The sequence below is a fragment of the Mustela nivalis genome (assembly GCF_964662115.1).
Source record: "Mustela nivalis genome assembly, chromosome: 3".
NCBI classification, from domain to species: Eukaryota; Metazoa; Chordata; class Mammalia; order Carnivora; family Mustelidae; genus Mustela; species Mustela nivalis.
The window spans coordinates 47,818,418-47,841,053 of NC_139022.1; the positions used below are offsets into that span (position 1 = coordinate 47,818,418).

Sequence of the window (22,636 nt, forward strand, 5' to 3'; positions counted from 1 at the left end):
TACATGTGTCTTGAGAGCCCAGGTGCCTGCTGCACTTGACCTTATGGCAATAATGATGACTGTAAAATCTAATGTGGGATGAGATCCTTTAGAGTGTCCCTGCTCACATATGAAGAGAAAAGACAAACTCAGGGCCACTAACTCTCAGAGCAAGGTACTGTGTAAGAACCACAGTTTCCACTGTAGCCCTAGAACAAATATCTTATCTCTGAAAATCAAACACAAAATTTAATTGTGTGAACTGCTAAATTAAAATGAGAGTTTAATTCTGTCTTGTCAAGTTTCTCAAAAGTTGTGTCACCCCCTGGCTTAATCAGGATTCTGATACTTAAAATGGGAACATCTGGTTGGGCTCAGTGGAAACAGACTATTTTGAATTCCCAAATCACTCAGAGCCTCCTTCTTCCAGTAGAAGTAGCATACCTTCCACAGACCAGCTTTTCTCATCTTGAGAACCCTGTGATAATCCCGCTTGGAGTGTATATCTCTTATTATTTCTATGCCCAAGAGTGAATTATCAAAAACAACATTGTCCAAAAAAAGGGCAGGATGATCAAGAACATACTCTTCAGGAATGTAGGTTTAGGTCACTCCATCAGGTAAAGATGCCTAACCAGCTGAGATTCTTGCTGAAGGCACACAAAATATAGAATGGGTTACTGAAGAAGGAAACCACAGCTCTCAACTATAGCCTGCGACCAAATATAAAAACAAGGACTAGTAGGCTTTGCATATTTTCTATGAGCTTGTTATGTGTTTATTTGTATCTGCTCACCATTTTCTTTTTCATTCCCATTTTTATTTCATATGGCAGTTAACTTTACAATTTAATTTTATATAAGAGAATGCTCAATGTGACTGACTGAATTTGTAGAGTAATTAATATTTAGTGACTGACTGAATTTGTAGAGTAATTAATATTTAGTGATGGATATAATGACCCTTGGAGTCTGTTCATCTATTCATTCTTGAGCTAGGGTGAAAACCTCTCCATTTTAAGAATAGGTGTATCTCGTTAGGTGGAATAGTTGCACTGCTGTTGAAAGGACCTCAAATGCGTGTAGAAAGGTGTATGGGATCCAACTGGACTGTTCTCCAGTTATTACTGTTCCTCAAATCTAAGTTCACTGTTTTTGTCAGCTCTGTGAAAACGGATTTGGGCTATTTAAGTATTTTTCTCTGATAGCTGTCACACTGTTAATTAAGCTTTGTTCACAGAAGACGCTGCAGAGACACTGCAGAAGGAAAAGGGCTTTGCTTCTAATCCCAGCGTGTCTACTTGACGCAGGTTTCCATGGCATGCGCGGTTCTCTCCAGCAGCAGACTTTGGCAATGCCCACAGCTTCTCCAGCATCTAGCTCTTGTAATGCAAGCTGCCAGCAGCACTCAGGGGCCAGCAGCTCCCCCAGCATCCACCCTGGACAGTTCTGTAGCGGACTGCTTCCAGTTAGACATCTCCCTATAAATAGCCTTCCCCGGCAGCACCCCAGGGCTGATTTCCAGCAAGTTCTGCCAGTGCAGCACTAGACTTCTATGCCATTCAGCAAGTCACAGCTGTGCCAACTCTATCAAAGTTTGAATCCCAGCCCTGGAGTGAAGTGGGACTCTTTCTTAAGTGATCTGAGCCCGACATGTGGGGGCTATTCCTTGTATGTGCTTTTTCTATATTCTTTAGAAGTATCTTTATTTCTTACTAAGTAAATCCTTATTACTCTAATCACCAATTATAGTTAACAATTCTTTATATTAAACTTCCGCATCAGGAAACAGAAAATGGAAAGTAATAGCCTAATACTTGTCCTTTCTTTCTCATATAACTATAATCATGAATCTCCTCCAATTCCCTGTGTACTTCTCAAGACAGAATGCAAGAATTCCTATGTACTAGTACCAAATGTTTTTAAAAAGAGGGGGGCGGTACTATTTAAAGCAAGTTCCATTTTTGGTAAGATACTTATGCTTTGATACATGTTTGTCTCTATAGGTTCATTATTCCTTTATGATGATTATCTGCCCATCTGCCATGCTAATACATACCTGGAATTTCACATACGTAAAAATAATTTATTAGCTTGGTACTGACAAATATTTAAGGTGATCTGGAGTCACTTATAAGTAACAAGAGTAAGAGAGACTCCTTTAAAACCACTGCTAAGAAAATCCATAAAAATACAAAAATCTATCTACACCCCAAACATTATAATATATTTTTGTAAGTTAGTCCAAACGTCAGAAAGACAATAAAATAGACTAAACAGCACAATTGGAATTGGGTTTAAAGTAGCATAATCCTTTGTCAGTACAAAATCTGGTTTTTAAAGAATAAAGCACTATTGGGGCGCCTGGGTGGCTCAGTGGGTTAAGCCGCTGCCTTTGGCTCAGGTCAGGATCTCAGGGTCCTGGGATTGAGTCCCGCATCGGGCTCTCTGCTCAGCAGGGAGCCTGCTTCCTCCTCTCTCTCTGCCTGCCTCTCTGCCTATTTGTGATCTCTCTCTGTCAAATAAATAAATAAAATCTTAAAAAAAAAAAAAAAAGGAACATCCCTGAAACCAAAGCCAGTATAAATTCACACAGCAGAAAAGAATTTAGCTATTAAAAAAAATAATAATAAAAAAAGAATAAAGCACTATTTAGTTTCGAAAGAATGAAGATTTACAAGTGATGTAATACTGATTTTTGAATGATAATTGAATCCAGATTTGCCAGATGATTACTACCTGTTTGACTGATTTGAATAAATTTTCAATACAGCCATTTACTGAGAACTTATGCTGCACCAGCTATTTTACTATGTGCTTTAAATAATCCATAAGGTAAATTTTATTATTCCCATTTTGTAGATGAGGACCTGAAACTTGTGGAGGTTAAATGGATGGTACAAGGTCACACAGCCTAAATAAATCCATCTAACTCAAAAGCACGTGCTCTTCCTCATGAACTACTTTCTTAAGGCTGATAATGCAGTATATATGAGGTGCTCTGTAATGTGTAAAGACTTTCCAGGGGCCCATGGGCATGGAGAGTCTTAAGAGACTCAATTTCAATTCAGTTAACTTTCTTTCATAACCTTTCCTTAAACTGATCTGCCTAAAAATGTACCTGCAGTCAAAGTATTATTGCTGGTTCTACATTCCCATATTCCTTTTTATATTAATCTTCTCTCACATTATAAATAAAAGCATACTTCTTACCCATTCAAAGGGGCAATATGAAATACTGGGGTCAAACTGAAGTAATGACTGAGTAACATTTTCTTTTTTTTTGACAGACAGATCACAAGTAGACAGAGAGACAGGCAGAGAGAGAGAGAGAGGAGGAAGCAGGTTCCCTGCTGAGCAGAGAGCCCGATGCGGGGCTCGATCCCAGGACTCTGGGATCATGACCTGAGCCGAAGGCAGTTTTAACCCACTGAGCCACCCAGGCACACCGTGAGTAACATTTTTGTAGGTAGGCTCCAGTCACCTGCTTTCAAGAAAACTGGAGGATCTAGATAATCTGTCAAGTTGATGTGACTCTGGCAAATTGCTCAGAAAAACTAAATGACATTACTATGATAAACTCCTTCCATTCCCACCAATTTATTATGTGAACGAGGTTTCTCAAGCTTACATTCATAAAGATAAAAAGCAAAACTGATGTTGAACTATATCTCATCTTAGGAATACATAAAATTTAATAAGGAAGGAAATTAAGAAATGCATTTCTGGTAAAATTTTACTTTATGTTTCAATATTTATCAACATTTATAAATTTGTTGTTGATCAGCTGGACGCAACAATCAATTTTAACTCAATCTAAACCAATTTTGTGTATTTAAATTCTTTTTTTTTTTTTTTAAGATTTATTTATTTATTTGACAGACAGAAATCACAAGTAGGCAGAGAGAGAGGTGAAGGCAGGCTCCCTGCTAAGCACAGAGCCCGATTTGGGGCTTGATCCCAGGACCTGAGATCATGACCTGAGCCGAAGGCAGAGGCTTTAACCCACTGAGCCACCCAAACAACTTGAACGTGTTTTTATTGCAAAAAGATATGATAGGGTAAACAATACTGTTTAGGGCTTATGTTAAAAAATTTTAGATGTCAACATAACTGTGCAAAGGGAAATATTTTTTTTCCAAAACTGGTTTGGAATAAAAAGCTTTATTATCATTGTATCAAACAGTTAAAGATCTTAAATATTTCGTCCTGTTCACACCCAAATTTGAGACAAGATAGGAGACACATGTTTATTGTCAGTATTTTCACCAAAAGCCTCTATCTGGAAAAACAGATCAGTCTGCTATTAGGAAAATAACAGAAATGAAAACAACCAGCGCTGCAGAGATCAGATTGCTTGAGAAAAAAACAAATAAAAGCACACAGTTTGTGTTTTTAGTTGTTGTTGTTGTTTCATTTAAAGACCATTGTTAAATTTAAAAGGAAAAATCATAAATTATAAATTATTTCAGATAAATTATTATGATTTATAATAATATAAATTATTTCATGATTAAATAACTGGATACTAGACATAGAAAAAGATTTCTAGAATGGTAGGAAGACTGAACTGTATTCATTGTCAACTGAATTCAAATAAAATAAAGCTGAGCATTAAAGCTGAGGAAGCTGTTAAACTGTAGTGAAAGGAGACACTTAAGACCATCAGTCAGAAGCAGGAGGACAGATTGGTCAGAATGACCTGTCACTGGGTTCCCTAAGAGCCAACACCGTGGAGACCGTAAGTTCCCTGGACACACTATGCTTCTTAACTCTTTCTTTGCCCACTCTGCTAATGCTTCTACACAGAATGACCAATCTTCCTGCTGCTTTTTTCGAGAAGCCAATCAAATGTCACATTTTCCACTGGTAACAAATAATAAAACTTCATTTTAATTCTCAAGATTTCTTTTTAAAGATATCTCTATACTGCAGGAAATCATAAACCACTAGCATACTAATGGGAAAAACTGTTTAAGAACTATGAAACCAGACTCTAGGATATATATATTCCATTGTAGTCACTTAAAATTACTGAACTCAAGGAAGTTAGTGATCCTTGATCTTTACATATTCTATTTCTGATACAAGCTATCACATTGTGCCACTATTTCATGTGTCGGACTCTAGTAAGGCAAAAAATAATCTGCAAGAAGTCCTAAGTGTCTTGTCTTATGATGTTCTTTCTGACTTTTCTCCTAGAACACAGTATTCCTGCTATGGTTACTTTAAAAAAAGAGATACCAAACAAAACATATAACTGATCAATGATCTCTATGGAAGATTACACAAGATGTAAAAAAAAAAAAAAAAAAAAAAAAGTGATGCCAAAAGAGACCTATCTTTAAGTGTGTGTATGTGTAGATAGATAGGTCGGTCTATCTACCCAACCACCTCCCTAACTACTGTCTAATTTATGAGTCTAAATTGGACTTTCTAACCTCAGAAAATTTCAAGATAAGATGCTGTTATGTCTCTGAAAGTTTTCTCATTCATTTTTGTTCTCTCACTTTTGACTGATTCACATTATCATTTTTCTACTTTGGAAATCACTTCAGAAATAGTAATTTGAAAAAAGACTTTTAATAATGAAATCTACTAGTGCAGTGGAAGTTTCCAAACATGAAAAGTTTGGGCTTCTGACCTTATGCAAATACAATTACAAGTAAGTATTTGTGTTTCAGTCAAATAAGGAAAAGAAGGCAAGACAAAATTATGTGCCACACTTATTTAAGTATATATGTGTATGGAAATAATGGGAGTAAAATTTCTAACTTTGTTAAGTGGCATTAGAAGCCATGAGGACAAAAAAAGAGAAGTGATTTGTAATATATCCTTAGAGATTGCCAATTTCATTTCACAAATATACCTTTGTGTGTATATAAAATATTCCGATTCACAAACCCAGATAATTCAATAAAGGAAAAGTGTATTTTCTAAATGTAAGCAAAACATTTTCTATTCTGTACTAACTAGGAAATACTGCAAATTACAGGCAAATTGGCACAATGTCTAGAGTAATTTATGTACATATACTAGTGGCAATCACTATTCAGTAAGTGTTATTGACGAAAAACTATTCACCTTTTCCTAAAAGCAGTTATAAAATCCTTCAATTTTTATTATTTTGCATCCCACCAACTTAAAATATGGGCATCAGTGTGAGTCACTAAAATACCTCCATAGCCTGGGCTAAGCGTTCTTCCAACGCCATGTAGGTGAGGAACTGAGGATCCACATAAGAAATCGCTTCAGCAACTCCTAGTCCATCTGCAAAACCATCAAACAGGCTGGGGAAAAAAAAATACAAACATGATTTGGGAAATCTTTATGAAGACATAATTATATTAGCACACCAACAGTGTAAGCAGAAAACATTAAATATTTTAATGATATTTTAATATAAAGATATTTTAAAATAAACAAAATACTTTGATAGAAATCTTGTGTGATAAGGGGCAGGGAGAACCCAACAGAAAAGTAAAATACTAAGCATGAGAAGTTAGAATATCACAATCTCTCCCAATAAGCTGCCATATTCGTGACATAAAATTTATAGAAAAATTCTTGTGTTTCTAGTTCTAACTCCAGGGATAGCTTAGGGCAGGAATAAAGGTAGTACTTTTCCCTCCTGTCTTTCCCATAGATTTTCTTCTGTTCCTTTGAACTGCTAACCCAAATTTACATGAGATCATGGTAAAGACAGTTAACTGCATTTATTTCAATTCTATCATAGTCAAAGCCTCTTTTTCTTTTCTCACCTTTTATTGCTTGATCACTGAGGCCTTAAAAAAATATTTTATTTTCTCAAGTCTCTCTCTTTAATCTCTCTTCTATTTTCCTGAGAAGTAGGCCTCCTCTGTCATTATTCAGACTAAAAAATATTTAGCTCTTAACTGCCCCCCCCCCTTTTAAACTAAAGGACTATAATCCCCTTGTAGAAATAAGTTTTATTCTGGTCCTAATCTCCTTCCTCCACCCCTCGACATACATAGATTCCTCCTTTTCCTCTAGTCTTAGAAATACCATATACTTCAAAATTTGGAAACCACAGTATATCCTCAGTCCTCTTCTTTCTAATCTTGCCTCCTTGGAAATTATATTAAAGTTCATTTCCTCAGTTATCCTCTTTGTAGGTTAATTCCTAAACCTACATCTAATTCCAAACCCTCTTCAGATCTTGACCTACATTTTTAGTTTTCTGAGGGGCACTTTACTTTGATTAACTCCTGTCACCTCAAATCTATTATCTCCAAAACTGAGCTTATTTTGTCTACCTAAAGGCAAACTTCTGTTGACTTCTGTGTTCCTATGAGAAGTCAAATACAGTCAGGAATATCCAATTATACAAGTTAGCTCAAAATAATTTTGATGTCAATTTTCGTGCCATCATTAAAATTACAAATCTACTGCCAAAAGATACAAACATATTCTTACAAGATTGAACCTCAGTAGTATTTTAAAACTAGCAGAGACCACATAGTACGAAGAATCATTCTCATATAATCACAGATTTTAAAATTAAAACTAGAAATTAGTGAATCCAACCTCCCCTGGAACACTAGAACTCCTTCACCCTAGCAGTGAGATATAGTGCAAAGATGAAGAGCCCTGGAGTCAATAAAATAGGGATTTAACTCCACATTTAACTCAGAGCTAGACAATGTGAACATTTTATTTAACTGTTACTCTATTTCTTCATCTATAAAACAAATTAATGAGTCAATGCATACACATGCCTGGCACAGAGATCGCACCAGAGAAGGCATTCAAGAAACAGCAAAACTATTTCCTCCATGTGGAAGAACCCTATCAGAAATTTGACTCATGTCACGTAAGTGCTCTAGTTCTGCCCGCCGAAGCAACACAAATTATGTCTACTTTTCCTTTGCAGAAAACTCCTTCAAATGGTTAGAGTCAACTATCTCCTAATTCTTTTCTTCTTTAGAGTAAAACAAAGCTAGACATTCAAAGCAAAAATCTGCTTGTAAATCTGGTCACTGCAAAATAATCAGCTAATACTAAAAATTGTAGTATCATTCATCTGCCAATCACCATGGTAATTAAGTGTTTCAGATAAAAATCACTAAGTACTCAAAGAGGCCTGAAAGATAACACGTTAACCAACTGATCAGAATTAGCATCACCAGTAGTGGGACACTTTATGCCTTCTGATATGAACTAAGAAAAACAAAATGTCATTTCTTTGGTGGTTCGGCTGAAAATCTATAACTTGAACCTAATCATGACACCAAATCTAAACTAAGAGACATTCTACAAAATAAACGGCCTGTACTTTTCAAAAATGTCAAGGTTATGAAAGACAAAGAAAAACTGAGGAAATGTTCTAGATTAAAAGTGAAGAAACATGTTACGCAAGAACAATGAGTCGTCTTGGTTGGACTAGAAAAAAATTCTCTAATGGCATTAGTAGGACAACTACAGACATTTGAACAATGTCTGCAGATTAGTGAACAGTATTGTTATCAGTATGAATTTCCTGATTTTGAAGATTTTACTTTCTTACGAAAGAAAATGTTCTTGTTCTTCAGGACTTCATTCTAGATTATGGGTAACAAGACAACTTACTCATAAGTGGTAGGGAGAAGGTACCACAAATATAGAGAAAGAAAGGAAAGAGAAAATGATAACACAAATGTGGTCAATGTTAACATTTAGGGAATATTAGTGAAGAGTATATGGAAATTCTTTGTTATTATTTTTGCCACTTTTCTGTAAGTCTGAAGTAATTTCAAACTGGTTTAAAAAATTCATGGTCACATCCACAGGGAATTAATTTCCCACAATCTTATCAGGTTAATAATTATAACCCTAGTTTCTTATAGGAAGATAGAGAGATTAAATAGTTATCAAAAGGTAAATAAAGGGTATAGCTGGAATTTGTCTAAATCCGAAACAACTCCCACCACACTAGTTTATATACTCTCTGGGTATTCTGTAACATTTCTGTGACATCATCAAAACAAATAAACTTTGATAGAGTATTTTTTAAATTTTCTTTTAAACTAAAATAAAGAACCAAAAAGCTTAAACTTTTTTTAAGTTGTGGGAGAACAACAACAACAAAAAATGTTGTTTTGGCTTTAGAGGTAAGAATTGCTGCTGTTTGCCATGAGTTTTCCTTTCAGTTGTCAAAATGACATTATTTTAGTATGAAAATCAAATCATATTTTCACTTTATCAACTTGCAGCGATTGCCACATAAATTAATATATTACCACATAAGCAAATAATGAGCTATTGACAAATCCACATAAAATTCAAAAGAGTAACCTTCAGAATTTTGTCTTAAAAATCAAAGTTAAAATGCTTTCCATATTTATTTATTTATTTAAAGATTTTATTTATTTATTTGACAGACAGAGATCACAAGAAGGCAAAGAGGCAGGCAGAGAGAGAGAGGAAGAAGCAGGCTCCCCATGGAGCAGAGAGCCTGATGTGGGGCTCGATCCCAGGACCCTGGGATCATGTCCTCAGCTGAAGGCAGAGGCTTTAACCCACTAAGCCACCCAGATGCCCCATGCTTTCCATATTTAAAACAAAACAAAACAAAACAAAACACAAAACAAAACAAAACCAAAAAGCGCAACTACCCTGAAGCTCCCCAAATCTGGGAACAATCAGCAACATCTCTAAAATCTTAACACAACAGCTGTGTCCAGAAAGATCATCAATGAATTAGAACCCAAAATAATAAGTTTTCAAGTTTAAAAATTATATTCAAAAAAGATCTCAATTATTTCTTTAAATTTTTATGTTTTGAAAGTTATTTAAAATATGTATCAAGATCTTAATAAATACCAGTTATCTCAGTAATGTTACCTCTACTAAGCTGTCCTAAAGATATTAACCTGAAGTACAGAACAAGTTATATGAGAGGAAACGTTTACTGCACTATTTCAATAGAGAAATGATCAATTAAATTTTAGTGCAACTATAGAGTAGAGCATCTACGTAATGGAGCTGTAAAAAAATTATTTTCATAAAAATTTGAAAATGTGCAAAAGAAAACATTTCTTCATATTAAACCGTAATTGCCTCCCAACATGCACAGATGATGCTAACTAAATCAACAATTCTGTCATCTGCTGAGCATTATGAGGAATGACTTTGCATAAAGAAGACAGAAGACAGCAACAAGGAGTTCAGTGTAAGAGGGTAACAGGCAGGCATGGGGGAGGGGAGGTGAGAGCACCAAGATCAGCAAGACCAGGACCAGGTGAGTCACTGCTTTTCCATAAAGTCTGGGAAGCCAGAACATGGGTTTTGGAGCCAGGAATGTTCAAAATGGAATTATAAACTGTTTGTGTGGCTGTGATGGAAACACCACTTCCTACCTCCACAAAATGGTTAACAAAAATCTGCTCTGCACATAGAATTTTTTTGCCCCCTGGGAAATGAGAACAGGAAATGCTAAGGATTTCAAGGAGATGCTGAGTTTCATATCTGGAACAATTTGGAGAACTACAAAGAAGTAACTACACACACAGAAAGAGACACTAAAGATACAGAGGACTCAAAAACATAAAATTCTAGAAGTCTGCAGTTATCAGGGTGTATCAGTGAGTTTTTGTATCTTTATTCTTCTAAATTTTCTGTAATGGAATTTTAGCTAGAAAAAAAAGAAAAATTCTTAGAAATATATCTGTGTAAAGATGAAAACAAAGGTAGTACCAAGCCATATTTTCTTCAGAAAAAGTAACAAGAGATTAGTGGGACTGTATATTCTTTCTATATTTCAAAATTAGTTGCTTCCAGAGACCTCATGCACATTTGAAAGATAAATCTAACTGTAAGCCAAACCAATTAAATTCTGACCATTACATCATGAGACATAACAATTCTATAATCCACTTAATTTATAGGCTTCTTCTATTTGAAGTTCATTATTCTTTTTCAGCATAAAGTAAATAATACTTTCAGCATTTCTGGGAAGGTACAATTATTTTTCCATATTTTACATACAGAGAAGGATAACTATATTCTTATGATTCGTCTGATTTAATCACAGGTTTTGAAATTCTTCAAGTAGTATTTATTAAGGACTCTTTTTTTTTTTTTTTTAAGGATTATATGAAGTGCTACATTTAAAAGTTAGAAACCTCAAACCAGGAGTTTATAAACAACTAGGCTATAAGGTGGGCTTCGAGGTCAAAGGTCAAAGGTCAAAGAGGAAAAGAGGTCACTACCTGGAGTAAGTAGGAGGGAGTCTATGTAGGAAGTGCCATCAGAATGAGCCCTGAAGAAGTCTGACAGATGGGAAAATGTGAACACGTCTGAGAGATCCGAGACACAGCTTTCACAATTTAGAATCATGAACAAATTCTACACAATTAACAATTAATCATGGTAATAACATGTGTTACATACCTCCAGTCCACATCTAAGTCTTCACTCACACTGGAGTCATCCTCAAGGTTATTGTTCCCATCCAGCATAAAAGCTTCTGGCTGTGCAAATTCATTGGCAGGCTCATTACCCTCATCACTGCTGCTTTCATTGACTTCATTGTACTGTAACCAAGGAATCTCTCCCTCTTCCAAGGATGTCTGTTCCCTAATACAAACATTTTAAGGGAAGAAAAAAAATATTATTTTGAAACACATTATAAAATTGTTCTCTAAAAAAAGTTCTATTTAGGGCAAACAGATTCTTTATTCTTTGAGTTCTAAACTCTTGGCACCTAAAGATTCTAAAAGTCTGATTTCTTTAACTGCAAAGTTGTTTAAAAGGTAAGCAAATTTGTTACAGGGTCATATGTATGTAGTAATAGCTTCCAATTACATAAGAACCTATTTATTTGACATAAAAATTACCTATGCTCCTGTATTTCCTCTTTGTGCAGAAAAAAAATAAAAAAAATTCATTCTAGACTATTTTAATTTTTAAACACTGCTCTTGAGGTGCCTACATGGCTCAGTCAGTTAGGCCTCTAACTGTTGATTTCATCTCAGGTCATGATCTCAGAGTTGTGAGATTGAGCCCAGCACTGGGCTCCTCGTGGAACCTGCTTAAGATTCTCTCTCCCCCATGCCTCTCCCCATAACCTGACACCCTCATTCCTGCTCATGTATGCTCAAGATCTCTCTTAAAAATGAATAAATAAGTAATAAAACTGCTCTTGAGTAGTATCCCTTCACAGTTGAAGTCCAAATTCTTCAGCCTGGCCTATAAATCCCTACATCATAACATGCTTTCTCTTTGGACCTCTTCTCCAACTGTTACCTCTCACCATTCTTCCCCCTAACTACTGTATTCTTATTAAGCTTTCTACCTTTGGAACACCTGGAGATCATTTCCACCTTGGGGCCATTTCCTCTACCTGAAATGTTCTTTCAACAGATTTTTGCACAGCTATTCCCTCCTCAATATTCAGGTCAAAGTCAATGTCAGCTCCTCAGAAAGGCCTGTTTTAACCACTCATTTTAAGTAGCTGTCCAGTCACTAACCACATAACTCTGCTTATTTTCATTACAGAACTTACTTCTACTTGTCATTTTCTTGTTCATTGTTAGTCTTTCTCTCACTAGAAAATAAGCTCACAGGAACAGGGACAAACAAACCAGTTATATAGATTAAAAAAAACAAAACAAAGAAGTGTGGTGCCTAGGTGGCTCAATGGGTTAAGCCTCTGCCTTTGGCTCAGGTGATGATCAGGGACCTGGGATCGAGCCCCACGTCAGGTTCTCTGCTCAGCAGGGGAGCCTGCTTCCCTCTCTCTCTGCCTGCCTCTCTGCCTCTCTGCCTACTTGGGATCTCTGTCAAATAAATTAAATCTTAAAAAAAAAAAAAAAAAAAAGGAAGAGAAAAAAGAAGCATTTCAGAACAACAGAAAAAAGAATTATTCAGTAAATGACATTAGGACAACTGAGTATTCATCTGGAGGGAAGGAGGTTAAATCTCTATGTCATTATTTACCTGTTAGCAAATTCTAAATCTACATTTTAAAAATGCATGTGCACCCACCACCATTTCTAAAACAATATAAGTACTGGAAGAATCATGAGAGAAATTTTTACAAAAATCTGTCTGTCATTGTAAGCATGATGTAAAACCTAGAAGCCACAGACAAGACTGTTAAATTACACAACTCATACATTAAAGAAAAGTATGGACACAAAGATCACACTGAGAAGAATTAACTGTAACACCTGAGCAACAAAAGTTAAGGCTGCAATGACTAAACAAAAGGTAGTTTATGAACTTATAACTAAGAAAATTATACTGGCAGGATTTTATTTATATTTATTTTATTTAACAGAAAATAGTGTTTAGTATATCAAAAGGAGGTTAATTATAAGAGCATAATTCGGACAAAGATAAATTTTAGTTTTTGGATTTTAAGAAGAAAAATATTATACAATAATATATATTGCAAGAGCAGTTCTAATTAGAATTTTATTCATCCTAATGTGCAAATTTAACTATGGGGATAAAAACATTTATGAAAGAGATGTAGATGATGCCCACATATAAGAATCAACACATTTTAAAGACACAGAATTAGTATCTCTTTATACACCTAAACCCATACATGTTTCTTTAATCTCAGGTCCTAAGCAACACTTCAAAAATAACAGGTTTATAAGATTTAGTATCTAATATGGTCTGTCTAGTAAAATCAGAGAAATCAGCGTAGCAAAACATGCTTAATTTGTTGAAGGTTTAATACCTAATATATAAAGATAGTGGATATTTTCCTTTCATGCATTATACTTAGGTCCAAATAAAAACGAGACCCAAAATGGATTTAAAATGCAAAATCAAGAATTCCTAACCAATAGTTCTTTGTTTATACCTTTATGAAAGCAGTCACCATACTGTTTTATAACCCTTCTGGTGACTCACCTGTCTCTTCCCAGACTGAGAGTTTTCCAAAGGCATATAGTGCTGTCTTTCATCATTGTAGCTTCACCCCTTTGCAATAAATGCTTAGCACTTAATAGGTACTCTAGTTGTGTTGCAAATGTTAAGAATAAATCCTTGAAAAACAATCCCTTAATAAATAAATAATTTGGGAATTGACCTGGAATAGTTCTTGAAAATTTTTGTTATTTCTAATGTACTCCTAAAAAAATGCTTTTCTTTTTCCTATTATACAGACATCAAAATGACTCAGTTACTACTCTGTACTTGGACACAGAACATGAAACTCTAATATGCTGGTGAAAATGATTCAGTAATAAGAAATAAATAGTATGTATGAATATAAGTAACTTACAACACTCATTAATACTCTTTTACCATATGAGGAATTCTTGGCTACATATTTTGCTTAAACATTTGATTCTGTCTTTAATGCCTCATAATAATGTAGTCACAGTAACAGAAAATAAGTAGTATACAGTATATACTTGCAATATATTACCTAAATTCACATCATTTACACAAAATTTACCAGGCTAGAAGCGTGGCACTATGCTGGGCCAGAAAGTTGTCTTGATATTTAACAAAAGGAATTTTGTTCTTTATCCCCAACAACAACAAAAAATTCTGACAAATAGGGTCAAAAGTATCTTTCATTTTGTGAGCTAATAAAAGAAACAAGTATCTCTATTGGAAGGTAAGCATATAAGGTAAGTTCAAATGCTTCAGAAACCTTGAAAATATATAAAGCAGTATCTTAGTCTTCTCTCTCTCCTTATACATACACATTTACACACATGCCAGACATACCATTTGTAACACATTCACAAAAATTTAGACCTTTCTTCATTTTGGCAACTCAAAAATTAATAAAATGCCATTGTCAAGTTTTACAATAATTTGTGAGATTTAAAAAAACATATTATCTAAACATGTCTCCAAAGGCTCAATTCTAAAAAAAAAATTCCAGTAGATGGAAGATGTGGAAGCCTGTGCCTACCACAACCACCACTAAAGTCCCTTGGTGTTTCAACTGGGAAGGGCATTTGCCAGGTTGTCCTTTTGAGCACTTCCAGCACAGTGGAGGAAATGAATGCTGCTGCCACGAGAGGAAACTGAAAATGCTTCAAAATGTATCCCCACAACTTACTTCCAGTTAAAATCCTAGAAGACCTTCAACATCATCAAATTTCTTGACTATGCTTTAACTCAAAGCTTCAGCTAAACAGACTGATGTTCTCTTCATGCTATATGATTAAAAATCCCCGTTCCTCAATAATAGAAACTAGATTTAATAACATGTGAATAACAATATTAAAATTACCAAAATATATTAATAAGTCAACATGGAATATTTTAAAGAAATTTTCAATTAAAAGTTTTAGAATATGCTATTATATAACCATGCATCACAGAATCTTCTGAGAAATGAAGAAAATGAAAGGTAGACAAATCAAATAAAACCTCTGAAAATACTACTCCAACTTTACATTCTGAGTGGTTTCCTTTAGCTAACTAATGAGCAATTTGAGTATCAATTATTTGCAACACAAAATTTAAACCTTTGGGTTAATGCTAACATTTTAAAGGGCTGAGGTTTTCATGAAATAATCTATATTATAAGAAACTTTATAAAATCCTGGACAGCATAATAAGCATTCCTAATTAACTGATATTTAATTAATTGGTTTTCATTTTCTAAGTCAGATACATGTTAAGTAGCTGCTAAGCTTGAAGCATAAGCTCATTTTTAATAAGTCTAATTGTATAGCAAATTTTTTAAGATTTCAAATCCCTATCCTGGAATTAAAGTACATAGGAAAGTAACTGAAATTTTAATTAAAAAGTCAAAAAAGCTTCAAAAGGAATTAGAGCTTATAAAATCAATGGTACCTTGTTCCATGTTATCCAGTCACAAAGATGGAACCCTAGCACCTAATTTGAAGAACGATTTCTTTATTCTAATAAATAGAATAGTAAGGAAAATATTAAGTTTTATTAAAGCATTTTAAGAATATTTACAAAGTTTGTAAAGTCACCAAAACAGCAGGAAAAACTTAAAGTAAAATATACAAGTATGATACACTAATTTACATTCAAAAATACTAATTTAAAACACTAATTTCAATACTGTCCAGCAATTATTCAATGTTTACCTAATAAGTTTATTATCTAGCTTTCTGAAAGCCTATTTCCCACCTTTTCTTCTTTCCTTCAATTTCACAATCATCAAATCCTCCCCACTTTCAGTATCTAGTAACAACAAGAATACTGCAGTCACCAGTGACTCGTCATTTCCTCTCATTACAGAACCTATAGAATTACCTACACCTGTACCTTCTCATTAGTTACAATGGCAGTCTCTGTTCCTAAAGGCCTTTTGCTTAGCTGTGGATCCTAATCCTTCTCATCTTCTCAAAAACTCCACCTTTCCTCTAATTACTAGCCAGTTATTCTCCTCTGCAACATTCTATAAGCAAACGATCAAGCTTCCAGTTTTGGGAGGTGAGGACATTTTCCTAGGCCCAACATCTACCTGCAGCTCCTTCCCTTTCTGAAGAAGGTATGGTGACTGAATCTACTCTCTCACCTTCAATTCCCTTTAATTCCCACCCCCCACCCCCCTCGCCAATGTAAAATATATACCATCTATTTAAGCTGTAAAGCATGTTCTATTTAACATCCATAAACCCACCAACCAAACCAGGAACTAGAATATTATCACTGACTAGCAAAAACCTTGTGTCCTCCACCTATCCTATGCCCTAGCCTTGCCCTCCAGAGGAAAGTACTATCTGGATGCCACTGTCATTCTATTGTTTTCTGAAACAAGTTTTCACTATTTTATATACTTAAACACGATATTTAACTTCTGCTTGTTTTTAACTTTGTGAAACAGATGTCATACACATTATTCTTCCAGAAACAACTGTTTTCATTCAGCATTGTGTCTAAGATTCATTTTTTTTTGGTTTTTTTTTTTTTTTTGCTTTTAAATGTGGCTCATGCATTCCCACTGCTGTGTAATACTCCTTGTATGAATACACCACTAACTTTTCTCCTATGAGTATCTGGGTAATATCCAGTTTTATAGGTTTCATAAAAAATACTGTAACGAACATTCTTGTACACAACTCCTATGCCACATGGGGAAGTTTCTCCAGAGTACACACTTAAAAGTGATACAGCTGATAGTCTACCATGCGCATGTTAAAATTATTACATAATTTCAGTGCATGTGACCTACTTCACACCTCAACAAGCATTCACAACCTCAAAACACTGGACATTGTCAAATTCCCTAGTGTTTGTTATTAACACACACTAGGAAAATTTCCTTTACCTACCAAGGAAATTTGGTAGGTAAAAAATGATACTTCCTTATGATCTTAACATATATTCCCTTGATGACTCATGATCTAAGTGCCTTTTGGTATTTTTACTTACCATTAATATTTCCTCTTCAGTGAATTATTTGCTCAATATTTTGAACATTTTGCAATTAGACTGTCAGTTTTTCTTCCTGATTTCTCGGAGTTCTCTGTATCCCGCACATTAACAATTTATATTCTATAAATATATACTACTAGTTTCTTTCTTTTCTGCTAGTTTCTGCTTTTTACAGCTTTTTCTCCTTTATTATTTTCCCATCGTATTTTATTTTTATTTTCCCATCATATCATGCCTACCAAGACCTCTGCCACGATGGCTGCTAAAATGGTGTTATGAGCACCCTTGTCTTGATCTTGATTTTAAGGGGCGAGGGTTTAATGCTTCATTACCGAAAATTATTACTACTGATTTTTTTTTTTTGTAGATACCTTTTATCAGGTCAAAGAGATTCTGTTCTGATCCTAGTTCCAGAGTTATTACCATGTTGAGGTACTGAACATTATTACTATGTGGTTTTTTTCCCCTTTATCTGTAGAATCTATCATGATTTTCTCCTGTATTCTGTTAATATGGTGAATGACATTTATGGGTATTTTTATATTAAAAGACCTTTACATTTCTGGAATAAACTCAGACTGGTAATTGAGTTTTATCTTCAAAATATACACTTGCGAATTGAGATTTCCAATTCTGTTTGGGATTTTGACATGCATTTAATAAGGATGTGGTTTTTTTATTTTTTATTTTTTTAAGATTTTATGTTTGACATGAAATAGCAAGAGAGAGCGAGAGAGCGTACGCACAAGCAGGGAGAACGGGAGAGGAAGCAGCAGGGTCCCCGCTGAGCAAGAAGCCAGATACAGAACTGGATCCCAGAACCCTGGGATCATGACTTGAGCCAAAGGCAGACACTAAGCCACCCAGGCGCCCCAATGAAAGCCACAGGTTTATTTTTTCCTTCACATACTCTTTTGGTGTTAGGGTTACACTGGCCTTTTAGAATGATTTGGAGAAATAGCTCTTTTTCTCTTATAGAGTGAAGTGTCATGATCCTTGAAAGTTTAGTTTAAGAGAATTAACTCTAAAACCACATGGATTAGTTGTTTTCTCCACAGTAAGATTTTATGTTATTTTTAAAAAGATTTTATTTATTTATTTGATAGAGAGATAGAGAGACAGTACAAGCAGGCAGAGTAGCAGGCAGAGGGAGAGAGAGAAGCAGGCTCTCGCCGAGCAGAGAGCCTGACGTGGAGCTCAATCCCAGGAGCCAGGATCATGACCTGAGCTGAAGGCAGACGCTTAACTGATTGAGCCACCCAGGCACCCCTTCACAGTAAGATTTTAAACTACTGATTACATATCTGTAATACTTATATTATTATTCAGGCTTCCCATAAGTTTTGGTGAATTCTATTTTCCTGGAAATTTATCAGTATCTTCTAAGTTTTCAAATTTACTGGTACAAAATTCACAGTACTCTTTTTACTCTATCTAGTCTTTATTGTATTTGTGGCTATGTACAGTTTTGTATTTCAGTATTATTTATTTGTGCCTTGTTTTTATTTTCTTGTTCACTATACAACTGGATTATCTATTTTTCTTAATCTTTTCGAAGTATCACCTTCTGATTTCTTTGATCCTTTCTATCATAACTCTTTTCTAACTTACTGAGTTATGCTCTTATCTTTCCTAATTTTAATTCTTATTTCCTTATTTTCTTTATTTTCATATTCCTTTTCTATTTTAAGTTAAATGCGTAGTTCCTCCATGTTCAGGTTTTTTTCTTTTCTAACTTAAGCATTTAGAAAGATAAATTTACCAATTTCACTGCATCCCTCAAATTTTAATTATGGTGGTATTCTCATTATCAGCAAGTAGAGAGCAGTTTAAACTTCAGTTATAATTTTTTTGTCCTACTGGTTATTTAGGAGGATGAACAATTTAAAATGTATGGATTTTTAAAATTTTTATATTTTTATTATTTATTTCTAAGTTACCTGCATTGAATATAGTCTGCAGAATACTGATTCTTTGAAATGTGTTAATCTGTGCTTTGTAGCCTACTACATGCTCAGTTTTTTGTGTTTGTGTGTTGCACAGGGTGGAGTGCTTGTTAAACCATCCCTCACTTTTATTTTTTTTAATGAATTACTGGCCTTTATTATTGTACGGTATGAATGCAAGTAGCTGATGACTACCATAAATGTTTCTGTTTGTAGTCATACATTTCTATATCTAACTATAATCTGGGACATTTCCTTTAAGCTTAAAAATATTCAAGCATCTACTTATCATCTACACTGCATATCTAAATGGCACTTAAAACTTCCAAAGAGAGTTCTTACTTTCCATCTCAATGACAGTAGCAACTACCCACTGCTCAAACCAAAAAACCCAGCCATAACTGATTTCTCATTCTCCCTCATCTCACACTCAATTGCTCCTATTACTTATAACTCAAAAATATTCTCAAACTTGTTTACTTTTTTTTAATCCTCACTAGTCCAAGGGCTAGTCCAACTTTCTTTCTTTTCTCTTTTATACTTTAATACCTTTCTAATTCATTCTGGAGACAAATCGTTAAGAGTGAATCTTTTACAAATTTGTGTCAGATCAATTATGCAATTCACTGTCCACTTAAATGTCCCTGCTCTATGAATAAATTCCAGCTGCTACATATCCTGCATAGTTTGGTACCTGCCACATCATCTCCTATCACTCTTCTTTTCACTCCTTCACTTCAGCCCCACTACCTCTAAACATATCAAGCCCTTTTCTTTTTAATACCTCTGCTCTTACCTTTCCTTTTGCCCAGGAAGCTCTTCTCAACCATGAATTCTTATCTTTTAGATCCCAGCTCAAAGGTCAGTTCCTGAGAGAAGTACTCCCTGGCCACTCTAATTAATATAGGTGCCTATTACAGCAAAGGACACAGTCAAGAAAGAGGCAACCCACGGAATGGGATAATATATTTGCAAATGATACTACAAAGGGCTGATATCCAAGATCTATAAAGAACTCCTCAAACTCAACACACACAAAACAGATAATCATGTCAAAAAGTGGGCAGAGAACAGGAACAGACACGTCTCCAATGAAGACATACAGATGGCTAACAGATATATGAAAAAATGTTCTTCGTCGTTAGCCACCAGGGAAATTCATTATCAAAACCACATTGATTATCACCTTACACCAGTGAGAATGGCCAAAATTAACAGGAGAGTAAACAACATGTGTTGGAGAGGATGTGGATAAAGGGGAACCCTCTTACACTGTTGGTGGGAATGCAAGTTGGTGCAGCCACTTTAGAAAACAGTGTGGAGATTCCTTAAGAAATTAAAAACAGAGTTACCCTAGGACCCTGCAATTGCACTACTGGGTATTTACCCCAAAGATACAGATGTAGTGAAAAAAAGGGGCCATCTGTACCCCACAGCAGCAATGGCCACAGTTGCCAAACTTTGGAAAGAACCGAGATGCCCTTCAACAGATGAATGGATAAAGAAGATATAGTCCATATGTACAATGGAGTATCATGCTTCCATCAGAAAGGATGAATACCCAACTTCTGTATCAATATGGGCAGGACTGGAAGAGATTATGCTGAGTGAAATAAAGTAAGCAGAGAGAGTCAAGTATCATATGGTTTCACTTACTTGTGGAGCATAAGGAATAAAACGGAGGACAGTGGGAGATGGAAAGGAGAAGTGAGCTGGGAGAAATTGGAGGGGGAGACAAACCATGAGAGACTGTGGACTCTGAGAAACAAACTGAGGGTTTTGAAGCGGAGGGGGGTGGAGGTTAGCAAGGCCTGGTGGTGGGTATTAAAGGAGGGCATGTATTACATGGAGCACTGGGTGTGGTACATAAACAATGAATGCTGGAACACTAAAAAGAAACAAAATAAAATAAAATGGAAAAAACACAGGTGCCTATTAGTTGCTTTCTATCATATGAGTGTTTTCTTTCTTTCACAGTCATTATCACAGTTTGTAATTCATCAAGTTTGTATTTTGCTTAATACCTGCCTCTCCCACCACCATGTAAGCTTCAGGTTGGAATCTTAGTTTGTCTTGCTCACTTAATTCCAGAATCCAGCACAATGCTTGGTACATACTAATTCCTAAATATATATTTGTTGAATGAATAATTACTATCACAATTTAATAATACTTAGTAAACTAATATTGATTCAAGAAGATCAAACATAAAATCAGATGAGGGAAAAAAAACACCATTTTCAATCACTGTCAAAACAATTACGTTCATAAATTTCTTTCTTTACAGATTTTCTAATGTACTTATACCTTACAGAATTCATCTCAAGCTGGAAATTTATACCTTTTGAGAAGTACAAATTTTAATGTTAGTCCAAGGTGAAAGTTATGAAAATATATCTACCAAAATAGATTCCATGAGAGACTAAAAATTAGAACTAACCAATTATCAGAAAAAACACTTAAATAGATACTACCTCACAATAAAACACAAGCCTAAGTTTCATAAGAAAATACTAAAAATCTTTAAAATAAGCCATTTAAGTAAAATATTTAAACAACCTTTAAAGGAATAAATAAGATAAACATCAAAGGGCTAAAAAGAAGCACACATACATTGTTTTAGCCAAGCAAGTATCACACTTATCCAGATAAAAGACATAATGGCACTTAACGCATCTCAACGTAAAAACCCTATGTCAAATATTAGCAAACAGAATCCAGCAGCTCATTAAAACAACAAACTATGACTATGTGATCATTTTTGTTTATTTTAAGAAGCTAGGATAACTATCAGGAAATTTGGTAACAAAATAATTCCTTGGGCACCTGGGTGGCTCAGTCAGTTAAACTACTGTCTTTGGCGCAGGTCATGATCCCAGGATCCTGGGATCGAGCCCCACACTGGGCTCCCTACTCCGCTGGGAGCCTGCTTCTCCTTCTTCCTCTGACACTGCCCCTGCCTGTACTCTCTGGCTCTCTGTATATCTCTGTCAAATAAATAAATAAATAAAATCTTAAAAAATAATGTAAAAAATTTTAAAAAGATAATTTCTCATTATCATTAGGTCAAAGATGAAAAATCACTATGATAATTTCCACTGATGGTTAAAAAAAACTTTGATAAAATTTGACAAATATTCCTGCTAAAAACCTATAAAGTAATAATGGGGATATTAGAAAAAAAAATTGTGTGTGTGTGTGTGTGTGTGTATAAATCAACCTGTACTGCTTTGTGTGTGTAAATCAGCCAGAATCATTCTTACTTGGGAAGTAACAGAGCAAGGGTTATAAACCATGCCCATGGGTTATTTTCAACCTGCCAACTGTTTTTATAAATAAAATTTTCTTGGAAGACAGCCACACCCATTCATTTAC

The 22,636-nt window shown here is 34.8% G+C and overlaps 1 protein-coding gene across 6 annotated transcripts in view; it reads right to left on the minus strand.

The window, feature by feature from the left end:
• The window catches only part of PJA2 (praja ring finger ubiquitin ligase 2), a 72,412-nt gene that overhangs the window by 13,375 nt on the left and 36,401 nt on the right, over positions 1-22,636 (minus strand). For all 6 annotated transcript variants that reach the window (XM_082724911.1, XM_082724908.1, XM_082724912.1 and 3 more), the window contains 2 exons: positions 11,370-11,555; positions 6,157-6,268 (listed from right to left, as the gene is read on the minus strand). In XM_082724911.1, coding sequence (XP_082581037.1) covers positions 6,157-6,268; positions 11,370-11,555 — 298 coding nt within the window. The remainder of the gene's footprint in view (positions 1-6,156; positions 6,269-11,369; positions 11,556-22,636) is intronic.